The sequence below is a fragment of the Sorex fumeus genome, unplaced genomic scaffold (genome assembly GCF_029834395.1).
Source record: "Sorex fumeus unplaced genomic scaffold, SorFum_2.1 ptg000047l, whole genome shotgun sequence".
In the NCBI taxonomy this organism is placed as follows: Eukaryota; Metazoa; Chordata; class Mammalia; order Eulipotyphla; family Soricidae; genus Sorex; species Sorex fumeus.
The window spans coordinates 51,492,806-51,505,333 of NW_026606104.1; the positions used below are offsets into that span (position 1 = coordinate 51,492,806).

The 12,528-nt window shown below is 52.1% G+C and overlaps 2 protein-coding genes across 2 annotated transcripts in view; both read right to left on the minus strand.

Annotated features, from left to right (window-relative positions):
• Window positions 1-12,528, minus strand: part of OSCP1 (organic solute carrier partner 1) — a 188,884-nt gene that overhangs the window by 141,277 nt on the left and 35,079 nt on the right. The gene's annotated exons all lie outside the window — the stretch shown is intronic.
• On the minus strand, window positions 8,629-12,066 carry LSM10 (LSM10, U7 small nuclear RNA associated). The gene is made up of 2 exons (XM_056122769.1): window positions 11,887-12,066; window positions 8,629-9,393 (listed from the first exon to the last, which is right to left on the minus strand). The coding sequence occupies exon 2, from the start codon at window positions 9,344-9,346 to the stop codon at window positions 8,969-8,971; it is 378 nt and encodes a 125-aa protein (XP_055978744.1). The 5' UTR covers window positions 9,347-9,393; window positions 11,887-12,066; the 3' UTR covers window positions 8,629-8,968.

A 12,528-nucleotide genomic window follows, 5' to 3' on the forward strand; every position in this document is an offset into this window, starting at 1 on the left:
TCTGTTACTTTCTATCTGCATGTGGACACCACTTTTGAAGAGATAACCTTTGTGAAGAGATAGTTTTCCTAGGGCGTGTGGCCAGGCACTTACGTATGTGCACATTTGTCATCCCCACACTGGCAGTGCCCAGGCATGAGTGAGCCTGGCTCTCTCCTGGTCCACCTCTTTGTCTCTGAATGCCTGGTGATGGGGCTGAATAACAACAGTCATCAAAACAGATCCCTCTGCTGTGTCACAACCCGTGCGAAGCATTTCAGAGACATCAGCGTTAGAAGTCCAGTTGGAGGTAAAATTTAGAGTTCTTTGTTATTGTTTGCTTGTTTTGTTTTCTTGGATCCCCACCCTGTGATGTTGGTGAGGGGGATCACTCTGGGCCAAGTGCTCTGGGGATCATGCTTTGCAGGGATCCAGCTAGGGTCTCCAGCCCTTTAAGTCACCAGGCCCCAAAGTTGAGAGTTCTGAAAGGGTAAGAAACCAGTCCAGAGACACACAGCTAGTAATAGCAGGGCTGTTTGTTGAACCCAACCTGGCAGATTCCAGAAAGGATCTGAATACTTGCGGAGCCCCTGCAAGCTGGTGACTGGACAAGCTTCTTAACCTTTCCCATGTGGCAAAATCAGGCTAACACGGGATCACAGCAAGGATTCAGTGATGAGGGAAAAGCTCACTAAACTGGCCCTGGCCTGTCTGTGTTTGCAGGCATCTCGTTGGCAAAGCATTAACGAAGTGGACTAACAGAAATCTAGCAGAAAGAAGTCAGGCCCTAGCCCCCCAAACTCCCCCTCAGATGAAGGGAAAAGCCTGGGGATTCCGGAAGCCCTGCCTCTAACAGGAATGAGTTTTGGGGTTTCCAGAGCTCTAATTATCTTCTAGATGAATCACTTGGAGCTGACACCACCATCCCCACCCGCAAGAGACTCTCAGCTGATTCAAAATATAGGATTTTAACAAAGGAGAGGAGGAGGAGAAGAGGCAATGGATAGAAACTAAAAGTGCCAGCCAGAGGCAACGCAAAGAAAGCTGCCATGAGGACAGCAATCTGAAGAGACTGCTGCGTGTCACTCACACACCCGGTGACAAATTCTGCTGGCTCTCCAACACCAGGCATACTGCAGACAGTGCTGCCATAACAAAGTGATGCCTGTCACAACAGTGCGAGATGGTTGCTTGCCAAGGTACAGGCGGAACTGCCTGTCACAGGAGGAGACCTTTGACCTTGGGAGCTCCCCAGAACTTTCAAACCCCAGCAAGCCCTACTATTGGTTGATCCAGGCCCCCAAACCTGGATGACTAGTTTTTGTGGTGGTGGTGGTTGTTTTGGGGCCACATCTGGCTGTGTTCAGGGCTTATTCCTGCCTGTGCACTCAGGAATTACTCCTGGAGTGCACAGGGGACCATATGGGATGTTGGGAATCAAACCCAGGTCAGCTGCATGCAAGGCACAAGAGCCCCGCTGTACTATCTCTCTGTCCCCAAGATCTAGATCTAGAGTTGAGCGCTCGGTTCATATCCAGCATTCGAGAGCCATCCCTGAGTTAAACAGAGGCACTGCTCCTATTTGTCATAAGTGGGATGGCAAAAGGCATGGTTGGAGTCAGAACTGCATTCAGGGGAGGTGGTTCAGTGGTAAAGCTCATGTCTTGCATGCATGAGGCCCTGGGCTCAGTCTCCAACAGCATCAAGAGAGTGAGAAGAAAGAGGAAAGGGGAGAGGGGAGAAGGAGAAAACAGACCTGACTTCAAATTCCCATGCTTCAAATTCGACCTCATGCAATCACTGATCCTCTCTGCACGTTTGCCCATTGGTAAAGGGAGGGAGGATAATCACCTCCAGGGCTTTTGTAATGACCAAATGAGATACTTACATTCTGCAAAGATTGATGGTGTGCCCACTCTGTGTAGACCATGGAGCTAGATGCTGGAGATCCAGTGGCCCAGACAGACCCCAGGACCGGCTGCCTGGAGCAAGCAAGGTCCCTGGCACAGGGCCTGCACACAGCCTGAGTCCGAGCAGTAGCTATTTATGATGAGCATCTTGGCAGCCCGCCACTCAATCACAGGGCCCGGGTAGAGCCCTTCTTCTCCCCCCCACCTAGGGAAACTAGACCTCAGTTTCCTCTACTACAAAATGAGGGAGTTGGACTGTTCCCAACCTCCTCCCTCTGACCTCTCTGCAGAGTTCCCCCCATGCCGGCCTTACATTTGATAAGATTTTGACTCCCGATTGCTGCATTGTGTTATAGGTGCCCCCTCCAATTGCAGCTGAGGTAACTCCCTTGCCCCTGGATTGTTCCAGCAGGTGGTGGTGATGAGGCCAGGGGTCCACTGTATCTCCCACTTTGGGAGACACCAATCTCATTCCAGCTCAAGGCAGAAGCCAAGGCAGCTGGGTGACCCTCACATACTCTGTGCTGTTGCCCTGGGCTCTTCCATGGTAAGAATTCAGGGGACCCATACTGCGATCATGGATGACAGCCTTCTGCAGGGGAGGCCAGACTGCACCTCATTTGCAGGGTTCTCCTTCCTCCAAGTCTCATCCAGCCAGGAGCTGAGGCGCAGCTGTGCCACTTCGAGGGCCAAGAGATCTGAATGAAGGAGCCTACTCGCCCACCCAGCTGTCCTCAAAGCCTCCTCGCCTGAACGAGTGAGCCCTGAAGAAGGGAGGCCTCAGAACCGTGGGGGCTCAGTCATCCAACAGTGTGTGTGCCATCTCCAGTCAAGGTCATGGGGAAGAGTAGCACAGAAGCCAGATTTGGAGTGCGGGAACATCTTGAAATCTTTCCTCTGGGGTCGCTCAGCCTTTTGCGCAGCATTCCTTACCTCACTTGTGACAAGATGACTCCAGAACGCGGAGTTCATTTTGAGCTTCTGAATTCCAAGGCCTAGCCTTCCGGGAGGAATGGAAAGAATTCCTGCGCAGATATGGATTTAGAAAACCATGTTCACAAGGGGGGGGGGGGGGTCTGGGAAACTGAGAGTTGGGGGGGGGGTGTTCCTGGGAAGAGATGCTTCTCTTCAGCTTGATAGCTAAAGGGAACAGCAGGGACAGGGAGGCAGGGAAGGGGTTTGTTCTTTTTTTTTTTTAATATTTTTTTTTATTTTTTGGGGGTCACACTCAGCAATGCACAGGGGTTAGTCCTGGCTCATGCACTCAGGAATTACTTATGGTGGTGCTCGGGGGACCATATGGGATGCTGGGAATCGAACCTGGGTCGGCCACGTGCAAGTCAGACGCCCTACCCTCTGTGCTATAGCTCCAGACCCTGGGTTTTGTTCTTGATAGTAACAAGTACTTCCTGCCTGTTACGGCAGGAAGTAACAGAACCTCAGGAGAAACAGCTGTGTGTAGCACTGGGGCGGGCAAACAGGCCTTAAGGAACCCAGGGCCTGGAGAAGTCCCTGGGCCTCGCCTGGGTCTGGGAAAGGGAGAAGATTCCAAACACCAAAAGGGGAATGGGTGATACTGAGAGGTTGTATGTTTAGGAGGAGGGACATGGCAGCTACCTGAGAGGGCCGATGACGGAAGACCGAACAGGGCCGAGAGGTAGTGCCATGGACTGGGATTCCTGCATGCACAGGGCCCAATTCAATTCCTGGCACCATGTTACCTCCCTGAACACTGCTGATTGTGGCCCTGGAAAGTCACCCCTCACCCCCAAACCAAACAAAACAGAAGGACCTGAGCAGGTGGAGGACAGTGGATGAGTGCTATGTGATGGAAACTGCCCACCAGACCAGATTAAAATGAGATCCCCAGACTTTGGGACCTCACAAGGTATGCCATCAGGTTCAGCCAGTTCCAAGGAAGATGGGAGGAACTTTGGCAGCGGTTAAGAACAGGACGGGGAAGTTCAGGTGAGAGAAGAAAACTTATGTTCTGTTTCCCTCACAGCAGAAATTGGAACCACAACGCCTTTTCCCCATATGGCTTTGTATCATCCGTCCCTCCTATTTCTCCATCCTCATCCACCTCTCTCTGAGGCAGGTACCATGCCACAGAGAGCCCTCTCTCCACAACAGTGATGGGTTACTGGAAACTGACTGAGGGAAGAGATGGAGAGCAAAAGCAGGTTCTCTGACAAGGTCTTGCTTCCCTCAACAGCACTGCTGGGGTTTCCTTCTCATCATTAATAATGAAATGTTGAGTGAAAGGAAGATATTCAAGAACCTGCTCCCACCGGCCAAGCTCTTCCATCTCAGGGCCTCTGCACTGACAGCCCCCCTCCCCCACCGTTGTTCCTTCATCTCTTTATGTTTACATTTTGGGGCTGCACCGTCAGTACTCAGGGGTGACTTTCAGTAATCCTCTGGGGACCGTGTCGTGCTGGAGGTCAAACCCAGGGCTTCATGCATGCACTGAGCTATACCCCTGCTTGTTCCCTTGACTCTCTAAATGGCAGATGCCTTCTCAGGTTCAATTTCACATCAGATCACACTTTCCAAAACCTCTCTTTGACAGCCACACATCAAAAAGACAAGAACAACCAGTGCTGGCACGGGTGTTAGGAGAAAGGCTCTCTCAATGACTGCTGGTGGGAATGCTGATCGGTTCAGCTTTTCTGGAAAACAATATTGACATTCCTCCAAAACTAGAAATTGAGCTTTCATTGACCCAGCAATACTGCTCCTGGGAGTATACCCTAATGGCCCCAAAACACACTGCAGAAAAGCCATCTTGTACTCTTATATTCATTGCAGCACTATTCACAATAGTCAGAATCTGAAAACAACCCAAGAACAGATGAATAGAAAAACTAGCGTACATCAACACAATGGAATACTACACAGCCACTAGGGGCAAAAAAAAGTCATGAAATTTGCTTATATATGGATGGACATGGAGAGTCTCATGTGCAGTGAAGTGAGTCAGAGGGAGAGGAACAGACCAAACCATCACACTCATTTGCAGGATATTAAAAAACATAGTATAAGGGGCTGGAGAGATAGCACAGCGGGTTAGGGCATTTGCCTTGCACGCGGCCGACCTGGGTTCGACTCCCAGCATCCCATATGGTCCCCTGAGCACCGCCAGGAGTAACTCCTGAGTGCAGAACCAGGAGTAACCCCTGTGCATCGCCAGGTGTGACCCAAAAAGCAAAAAAACAAAAAAAAAACCCATAGTATGAGACTAATACCCAAAGAACATAGAAATGAGGAGGTTCATGGTAGGAAACCTCTCACCGAGTGAGGTGGGAGGAGTGCAGTTAGGCTAGAGACTTTGCTAATGATACAGGAATCATCACTCTGAGGGCTGAAAAGGGGTAAACTGACTCTGACTACTTTTCAGTAACAGTATTGCAGACTACAGTGCCTAACAGGAAAAATAAAAAAAAGAAAAGTATCTGCTATAGAGGCAGGCAGGGGTGTGAGGGGGAACGGGCAGAGAGGGAAACTGGGAATATTGGTGATGGGAAATGTACACTGGTAAAGGAATGGGTGTTGGAATATTGTTTGATTTAAACCCAATCATGAATAACTTCATAACTGTATCTCACTGTGATTCAGTTAAAATATAAGTAAAATGTAAAAAGTCATTTAAAATGCTCTGTGTTCTCTAAATGCCCTGTTTATTTCCTTACATCAGTGAAGAGCTTTGGACATTGACAGGCTCCTTGTCCCTCATGTTTCTGGGGGCAGTGAATGACCGGTGGCAGTTCAGGAATGTCTGGTTTGCCATATGCCAGGGGTGCTGAGCCCCTCCAGCCCCACCTGGGCACCTGCCAGCCTCCTCTCCAAGTCGCGGCCCAGATGCCAAAGACCTGAGTCCTTGGGGCTTACAGGCGTAGCTGTGCTTCCTCCAGGATTCAGCATGGTTCAGGGGAGCCCATTCCCCACCTTTTCATCCTTCCAGCACCTTGCCGGAGACAAGATAATCTGACACTGGGGCTAAGCCACACTCATTTGGAGTCTCTCTGAACAATCCATGCTAAGCCTGCTCCTCCCCTTGCTGGCCTGGGGATCCCCCCCCCTCTGGTAAGGACAGAGAAACCCTTGGCATGTCATTTATCTGTCTCTCTAAAGGGACTCTTCCAGTTCTTCACTGCAGAAGGGGCATCCCTGCCCCAGTTGCTGCTTGTAGAGGGGCATTTCCTGACCTCACTTTTGAACCTGCTGATATTTTTTTCTTCCCAGCAATTACCTAGTGCCTAGCTTCTCAGTTTTTGTTGTTTTTTGGGGCCACACAGTGGTATTTAGGGGTTACTCCTGACTCTGTGCTTAGGAATTACTTCTGGTGGTGCTCAGGGGACCATGTGGGATGCAGGAGATTGAATCCAGGTCAATCATGTGCAAGGCAAGCGCCCTACCTGCTATACTATCACTCCAGCCCCCAAATCATCTTGTTTTCACACTCAGTGACTTACTTCTGGCTCTGTGTTCAGGAATCACTCCTGGCAGGTGCCTAGTGCTTAGACGGTGAGTCATGATCCCCCCTATCTGGGGTCGCATAACTGAACTAGGGCATCACAGAAATACTGGCAACTGCAAAATATTTCTGAAGGCACAACCACCACAAGGAAATGAAAAGCAAGTGCGTCATGAATCCGAGGTGGTTTTGGCAATGTGCTTGCCCATATTTTCTCTGGTGAGAAATGTACTTTCGCAAGTGGGAATGCTGAAGAGCCCTGAAGTGGTGGTGATTATCTGTCCCATTGGCTCTGGCTGTCAGAGACCCAGAAAGCTCACAGAAGTGGTTTTGTCCCTACCAGGACCACCTGTGCTTGCCTGAAGGCAAAGGGCAGAGTTTAAAGGACTTGTGGGCAATGAAATGCTGAGATCTGCAGAAGGGCCCTGGTCGGGGGGTGCTGCCTAATCCTGCAGAGTTGGGGATGGGGTGGACGGTGGATCCACATTCCGGTTCACATCTAGGGGAAGGGGGAAGTAGGAAAGTGTTCCTTCTAGACATGACCCAGCTGGATCTGATGAGCTGGTCAAGGACAACCTCAGAGCAAACTCGGGTAGACTGTGGTTGTGATGACCTTGGGCTATTGGTGGTCACTCCTCTCAACTCACCCTCCAACAAGGAAGTTTCTTGGACTGGGGAGATGGGTCTCAAAGAGTAGACCTCCTGGGGACTGGAGCAATAGCACAGCGGATAGGGCGTTTGCCTTGCACGTGGCCGACCCGAGTTCAATTCCCAGCATCCCATATGGTCCCCTGAGCACCGCCAGGGATAATTCCTGAGCGCAGAGCCAGGAGTAGCCCCTGTGCATCACCGGGTGTGACCCAAAAAGCAAAAAAAAAAGTTGAACTCCTTTGCGTCTCAGGAGTCTCAGATTAGGCCCCAGGTACCGCATGGTCCCCAGAGCTCCATCAGGCGTGGGTCCTGAGCATCATGCCAGAAGCACTGCCAGGTGTGGCCAAAAAATTAAAACATTCTTTTTGGTCCACACAAGCACTGGTCCAAGAGTTTGGGGACTACTCCTGAATTGGTGCTCAGTAGTGGGGGTTAGGGGAATGGTTCCCAGAAAATGCTCAGGCCCCTCCTACGGTTTCTCAGCCCACCCTGCCTTATCCAAAACTCTAACCCAGCAGATCTCAGGCTGAATCTCATCTCTGTGGGCCCAGAGAACCTCCTCCACTAGATTATAAGTCTTTCTCCGGAAAGAACCAAATGTTACTTGGGAGCATGTGCTAAACAGAAAGCCTGGCCAAGCAGCGGGCTGTGGGTGTCTGAGGAAATTCTGGCTGCTCTTACTGAGGTGGGGGTGGCTGTGCCATGTGGTTCAGCTACGATGATGATGATGATGATGACGCCATGGATTCTAACCCAAGAAGCCCTCTTTTGGGGCCGGAGAGACGGTACAGGGATAGTGTGCTTGACTTGCAAGTAGTCAACCGGGGTTTGATCCCCAGCACTGTATATAGTCCCCTCCATGAGCACTGTGTGAAAGGAGACATGCCTGAACAGAGTCAGGAGATGAGCACAGCAGGTGTAGCCCAACATCACCCCTACCCCCTGCAGAAAATGAAAAGGAACCCCAAGGATCTTCCCTGAGGACCCGATACCCAACATCTCAGCTTGATTCCCTACAGGTGGACTGACTCCCACACCCAAGGGAAACGCTCAGGATTACTCCAACCTCTCCCCGCTGCAAAGAGTGCAGAGACTTGGGGCCTGGTCAACAGACTGAGCTGGAGAGTCACATCCCCCCCGACTCTGCTACTCCAATCTTCCATCCTCAATCTTCTGAGGATTAGCAGCAGAAAGGAACAAAAAATCCCACTGCTGGAGCTGGAGAGAGAGCACAACAGGTAGGGCGTTTGCCTTGCACATGGCTGACCTGGGTTCGATTCCCAGCATCCCATATGGTCCCCTGAGCACTGCCAGGAGTAACTCTGAGTGCAGAGCCAGGAATAACCCCTGTGCATTGCCCGGTGTGACCCAAAAAGCAAGGGAAAAAAAAGCCCACTGCCCAGCACCCCCCATACCCAAGAAATTCAAACAGCTGGGAGTGGGAGTGGAGACTCCAAGAGCAGCTAAACTCGAGACCCTGAGAACTAGAATGAGGGACCTTCAGGAGCCTGAGAAAGCCTACGGCCTAGACTTGCTGGCATCCCAATTCAGGCTTTTGAGAAAATTAATACAATTGCAAGAGAAACTGGGACAATACACAGAAGTGGCTCTGGCCAACCATATTTAATAATCCTGAGCGGGAGAGGGTTGAAAGCTATTCAGTAGATTCCCTAAATCAGCAAGGCAGAGCTCCAGATGCAAAGGATCGAAAGGAGGGATTGTCACCTATGGCAAGGCCACAGATAAACAAACAGGATTCTGGGTCCCCGTGGGAGTCTGGGAGCAGACTGGAGTCTGGAAGGCAGCTGTGGCAGGTGGTGTTGGTTGGACACCAGCTTCTGGGCTGGCCCTACTCCCTTTCCCGGTTCTGGGCAGAAAGAGAGAGCAGGCGAGTGGCTCCAGAGAGCGGTGGTGAGACGTGAGTGGCCTGGGGCCTGCCGAGGGAACCAGCTCACTTGTATTTCTTGGTGGGGAACTCCCGCCGGCCTTGGCCTTGACCTTTGCCACCAAAGTTGCGCACCCGGTGGATGAGCTGCAGCTGCTTCTCGATGGTGGCGGTGATGTTCACGTCATCTGGGATATGGACGTAACGGACGTTCCGGCCTGTCACAAAGAGGTCATCCAGCTCGACCTGATGCCCCCAGCGGTCCGTGTAGGTGACTCTGGCCAGGCGGATGTTCATGAAGGCATCGACATTGTCTATGCGTCCACGGGCCACGCTCTCGTCCCGCAGGTCCACGGTGGTGACCTGGCCTTGCAGTCCCTGCAGAAGGATGATCAGGCTGTTCTCGGAGATGGTCCGCTCCTTCACCGAGTGGCTCACTGCCATCCTCCCAGACCACTGGCAGCTGGCTATGGGCGAAGCTCAGATGGGAGCTGGAATGGGAGGGAGGACAGGTGAGTTTCTGCTTGGCTGCTGCGCCCCAGAGGTTCTGATTCATTTATTTGCTCGGGGCAGGGGCAGGTTTTCTATTTTCTAAGAGTTTTCCAGGTTACAATAACGTGCGGTCAAGTTTGAGAACCACTGGCCTGAAGTGCAGACTTTGGGGCCTGGAGAGAGGGCACAGCAGTTAAGGGTGCTTGCCTTGCATTTGCCTGACCCAGGTCAATTCCTCGCATCCCATATAGTCCTGAGCTGCCAAGAATAAACTCCTGAGGGGCTGGATCAATAGCACAGCGGGTAGGGCATTTGCCTTGCACGCGGCCGACCCGGGTTCGATTCCCAGCATCCCATATGGTCCCCTGAGCACCACCAGGAGTAATTCCTGAGTGCAGAGCCAGGAATAACCCCTGTGCATCACTGGGTGTGACCCAAAAAGCAAAAAAAAAAAAAAAAAAAAGAAAGAATAAACTGAGCATCACTGGGTGTGATTTAAAAACCAAAATAAACTAATTTGTTTTCGCTTTTTGGGTCACACCCAGCGATGTTCAGGTGTTACACCTGGTTCTGTACTGAGGAATTATTCTAGGCAGTGCTTGGGGGATGATATGGGATGCTAGGGATCAAACCCGGGCCGGCCGTGTGTAAAGCAAACACCCTCCCCGCTGTACTATCACTTTGGACCCAATAAATTAAAAAAAGTGTAGACTACACCATGCTACTCAGTCTTGTCTGTGGATCAACATTTTTAGCATCCCCAGCCACTTGCTAAAAATGCAGACCCTCTGGTTGTTGCCCTTTCCTTCTCCATTTGAACACAAATGAACCTCTATGATAACCACCGGGCCCCAGAGGTCACTCTACATCAGAGTCACCTGGAGGACTTGTTAAATCACAGATCATTGAGATGGGGCCGGAGATATGTATCAAATGTGAGATTCCCTCTCTGGCACAGAGTGCTACCCCATCCCAGCATCACCAGATATGGACTCCAGAACAATAAGAAAATAAAGAAATAAATAAAACAAACAGCCCCACTAGATAACTAGATCTCACTTCCGGTGTCTAATGCAGATGTGAGGCTGAAGCAGTGCTTGCTCCTGGTGGTGCTCCAGTGGCCGTCTGGTGCCAGGAATTGAACCTGGGGTCCCTACATGCGAAGCATACACTCCATCTGAGCCATCTCCTGGCCCCCAATAATCTTTTTTTTTTTTTGGCTTTTTGGGTCCACACCAGGTGATGCTCAAGGTTACTCCTGGCTCTGCACTCAGGGAACACTCCTGATGGTGCTTGGGGGATTGAACCTGGGTTGGCCACATGCAAAGCAAACACCCTATCCACTGTACTATCACTTCGGCCCCAATAATGCATCTCTAATATGTTCTCACGTGAGGGTCTGGAGAGATAGTACAGGAAGTAGGGTACTTGCCTTATATGCTGCCGACCTGGGTTTAATCCCTAGCATCCCATACGGTCTCCTGAGTACCACCTGCAGTAATTCCTGAGTGCAGAGTCACCAGTAACCCCTGAGCATTGCTGGGTGTGGCCCCCAAACTAAAACGATTTTAAATGAAACTACTAAGGAATGTTCTAATTTGATAATGACATCGATGATCAAGAGCCCACCCCTGAGAAAAACTGTTCCACATCAGCAGTTTTCAACCTCTTTACACCTGTGCTAGGGCAGAAATAAAAAACATTATCTATAGAAATAATACATTTGTCATATGTATATCATATCTTATAGTGCTCCGCTACATGACACAGGGACATCAGTGTGCTAAATGGCAATTACGTTTTCGTGGACTGGCAGGAAATTTTTGTGGAAGGACCTGTGGAAGGGTTGGAGGACCTGCCCTTCAAAACCATCCTACAGCTGCCAGATAAATAAAAAAGTTGGCGGATTAGAAAACAAAAGGGGCCTGGAGAAAGCACAGCGGTTAAGGTGCTTCTTTGTATCCCACCAACTCCTCTTGAATCAATCCCCAGCATTCCCTAAGCACCGCTGAGGAGTGACAAGTGCCTCTCCCGCCCCCCCCCCCCCAAAAAAAAAGGGTTAGTATAAATATTTGGAAGGTAAAGGAATGCCAGGGCGGGCTTCCTACTCGACCACAAACTGAACGCCAAGGAGAGCTACTGAATGCCGCTAACGGACCCAACTGGCCAGTCATACTCTGGTCTCAGCGTGCTGCTCGGTGCTGGGTATGACACCGCATCTAGCCCCCCATCTCGGACCCGGAGCGGACGGTGGCGGGACTTTCTCTGCAGGCTGTGCGACTGCACCGAGAATTCCGAGGGCGAGCTGCGGGGGGCGTGAGGACAGCACCCCGGGGGTGCTGACCCGCACCCGGGCATCCCCGCCGGGCGGCCGGACCCGGCTCCAGGCGTTGCCGCGCAGTATGGGTCGGTGGGCCGGCGGGGTGGGCGCGACCCCGCACGCCCCGAGAGCCACGCAGCCGCGGGAAGACAACGCCGCCTCCCCCGCTCACCTCGGCATCGAGGGTTCCGGGTCGCCCCGCGCTCCGCCCCGCGCTCCCAGCCCCGCCGCGCCGACTCCTTCCGCTTTCCGGGTCCCGGTCGCCGCCGCCGCCGAAGTCAGTGGCGGGACTAGGAGGCCACGAAACCCGCGGGACCGCTCTGCCCTGCGGGAGCATAGAGTGCCGCCGGCGCCCTGCAGAGAGAAACTACAACCCCCAGAATGCCTCGCGGGCGCCGCGCACGCCCGAGGCGCGGCGGAGACTACAACGCCCAGAATGCCTTGCGGCCGGTCAAGCCCCTCCTCCCATTCCACCCCTCCCCCCTCCACCGCCCCGTCTTGTTCCTGGCGGGGGGGGGGTCCATCGTTCATTCACTTGAATGTTCTTGGGCCCTTCCTTTGGCTTTAGGGCCTCTTCGTGGACTCTTAGAGCGGTGAGACATGCTCCCTGATTATAGGATCACGTGCTAGCGACCGGGTGGCCCTTTATCCATGGCCTGGGGTGTCCTAAGGTGGTGACATTTAATCCGAGATGCCTGGAATGAAACTAATGCTGTGAAAACTCGGAGAGGGGCACTGTGAGTACAGGGTACTCGGCGGACTTGAGCTTGGCCGCCTGGGAGATCAGAGCTGCCGTGGGACTGGGGCGAGCGCG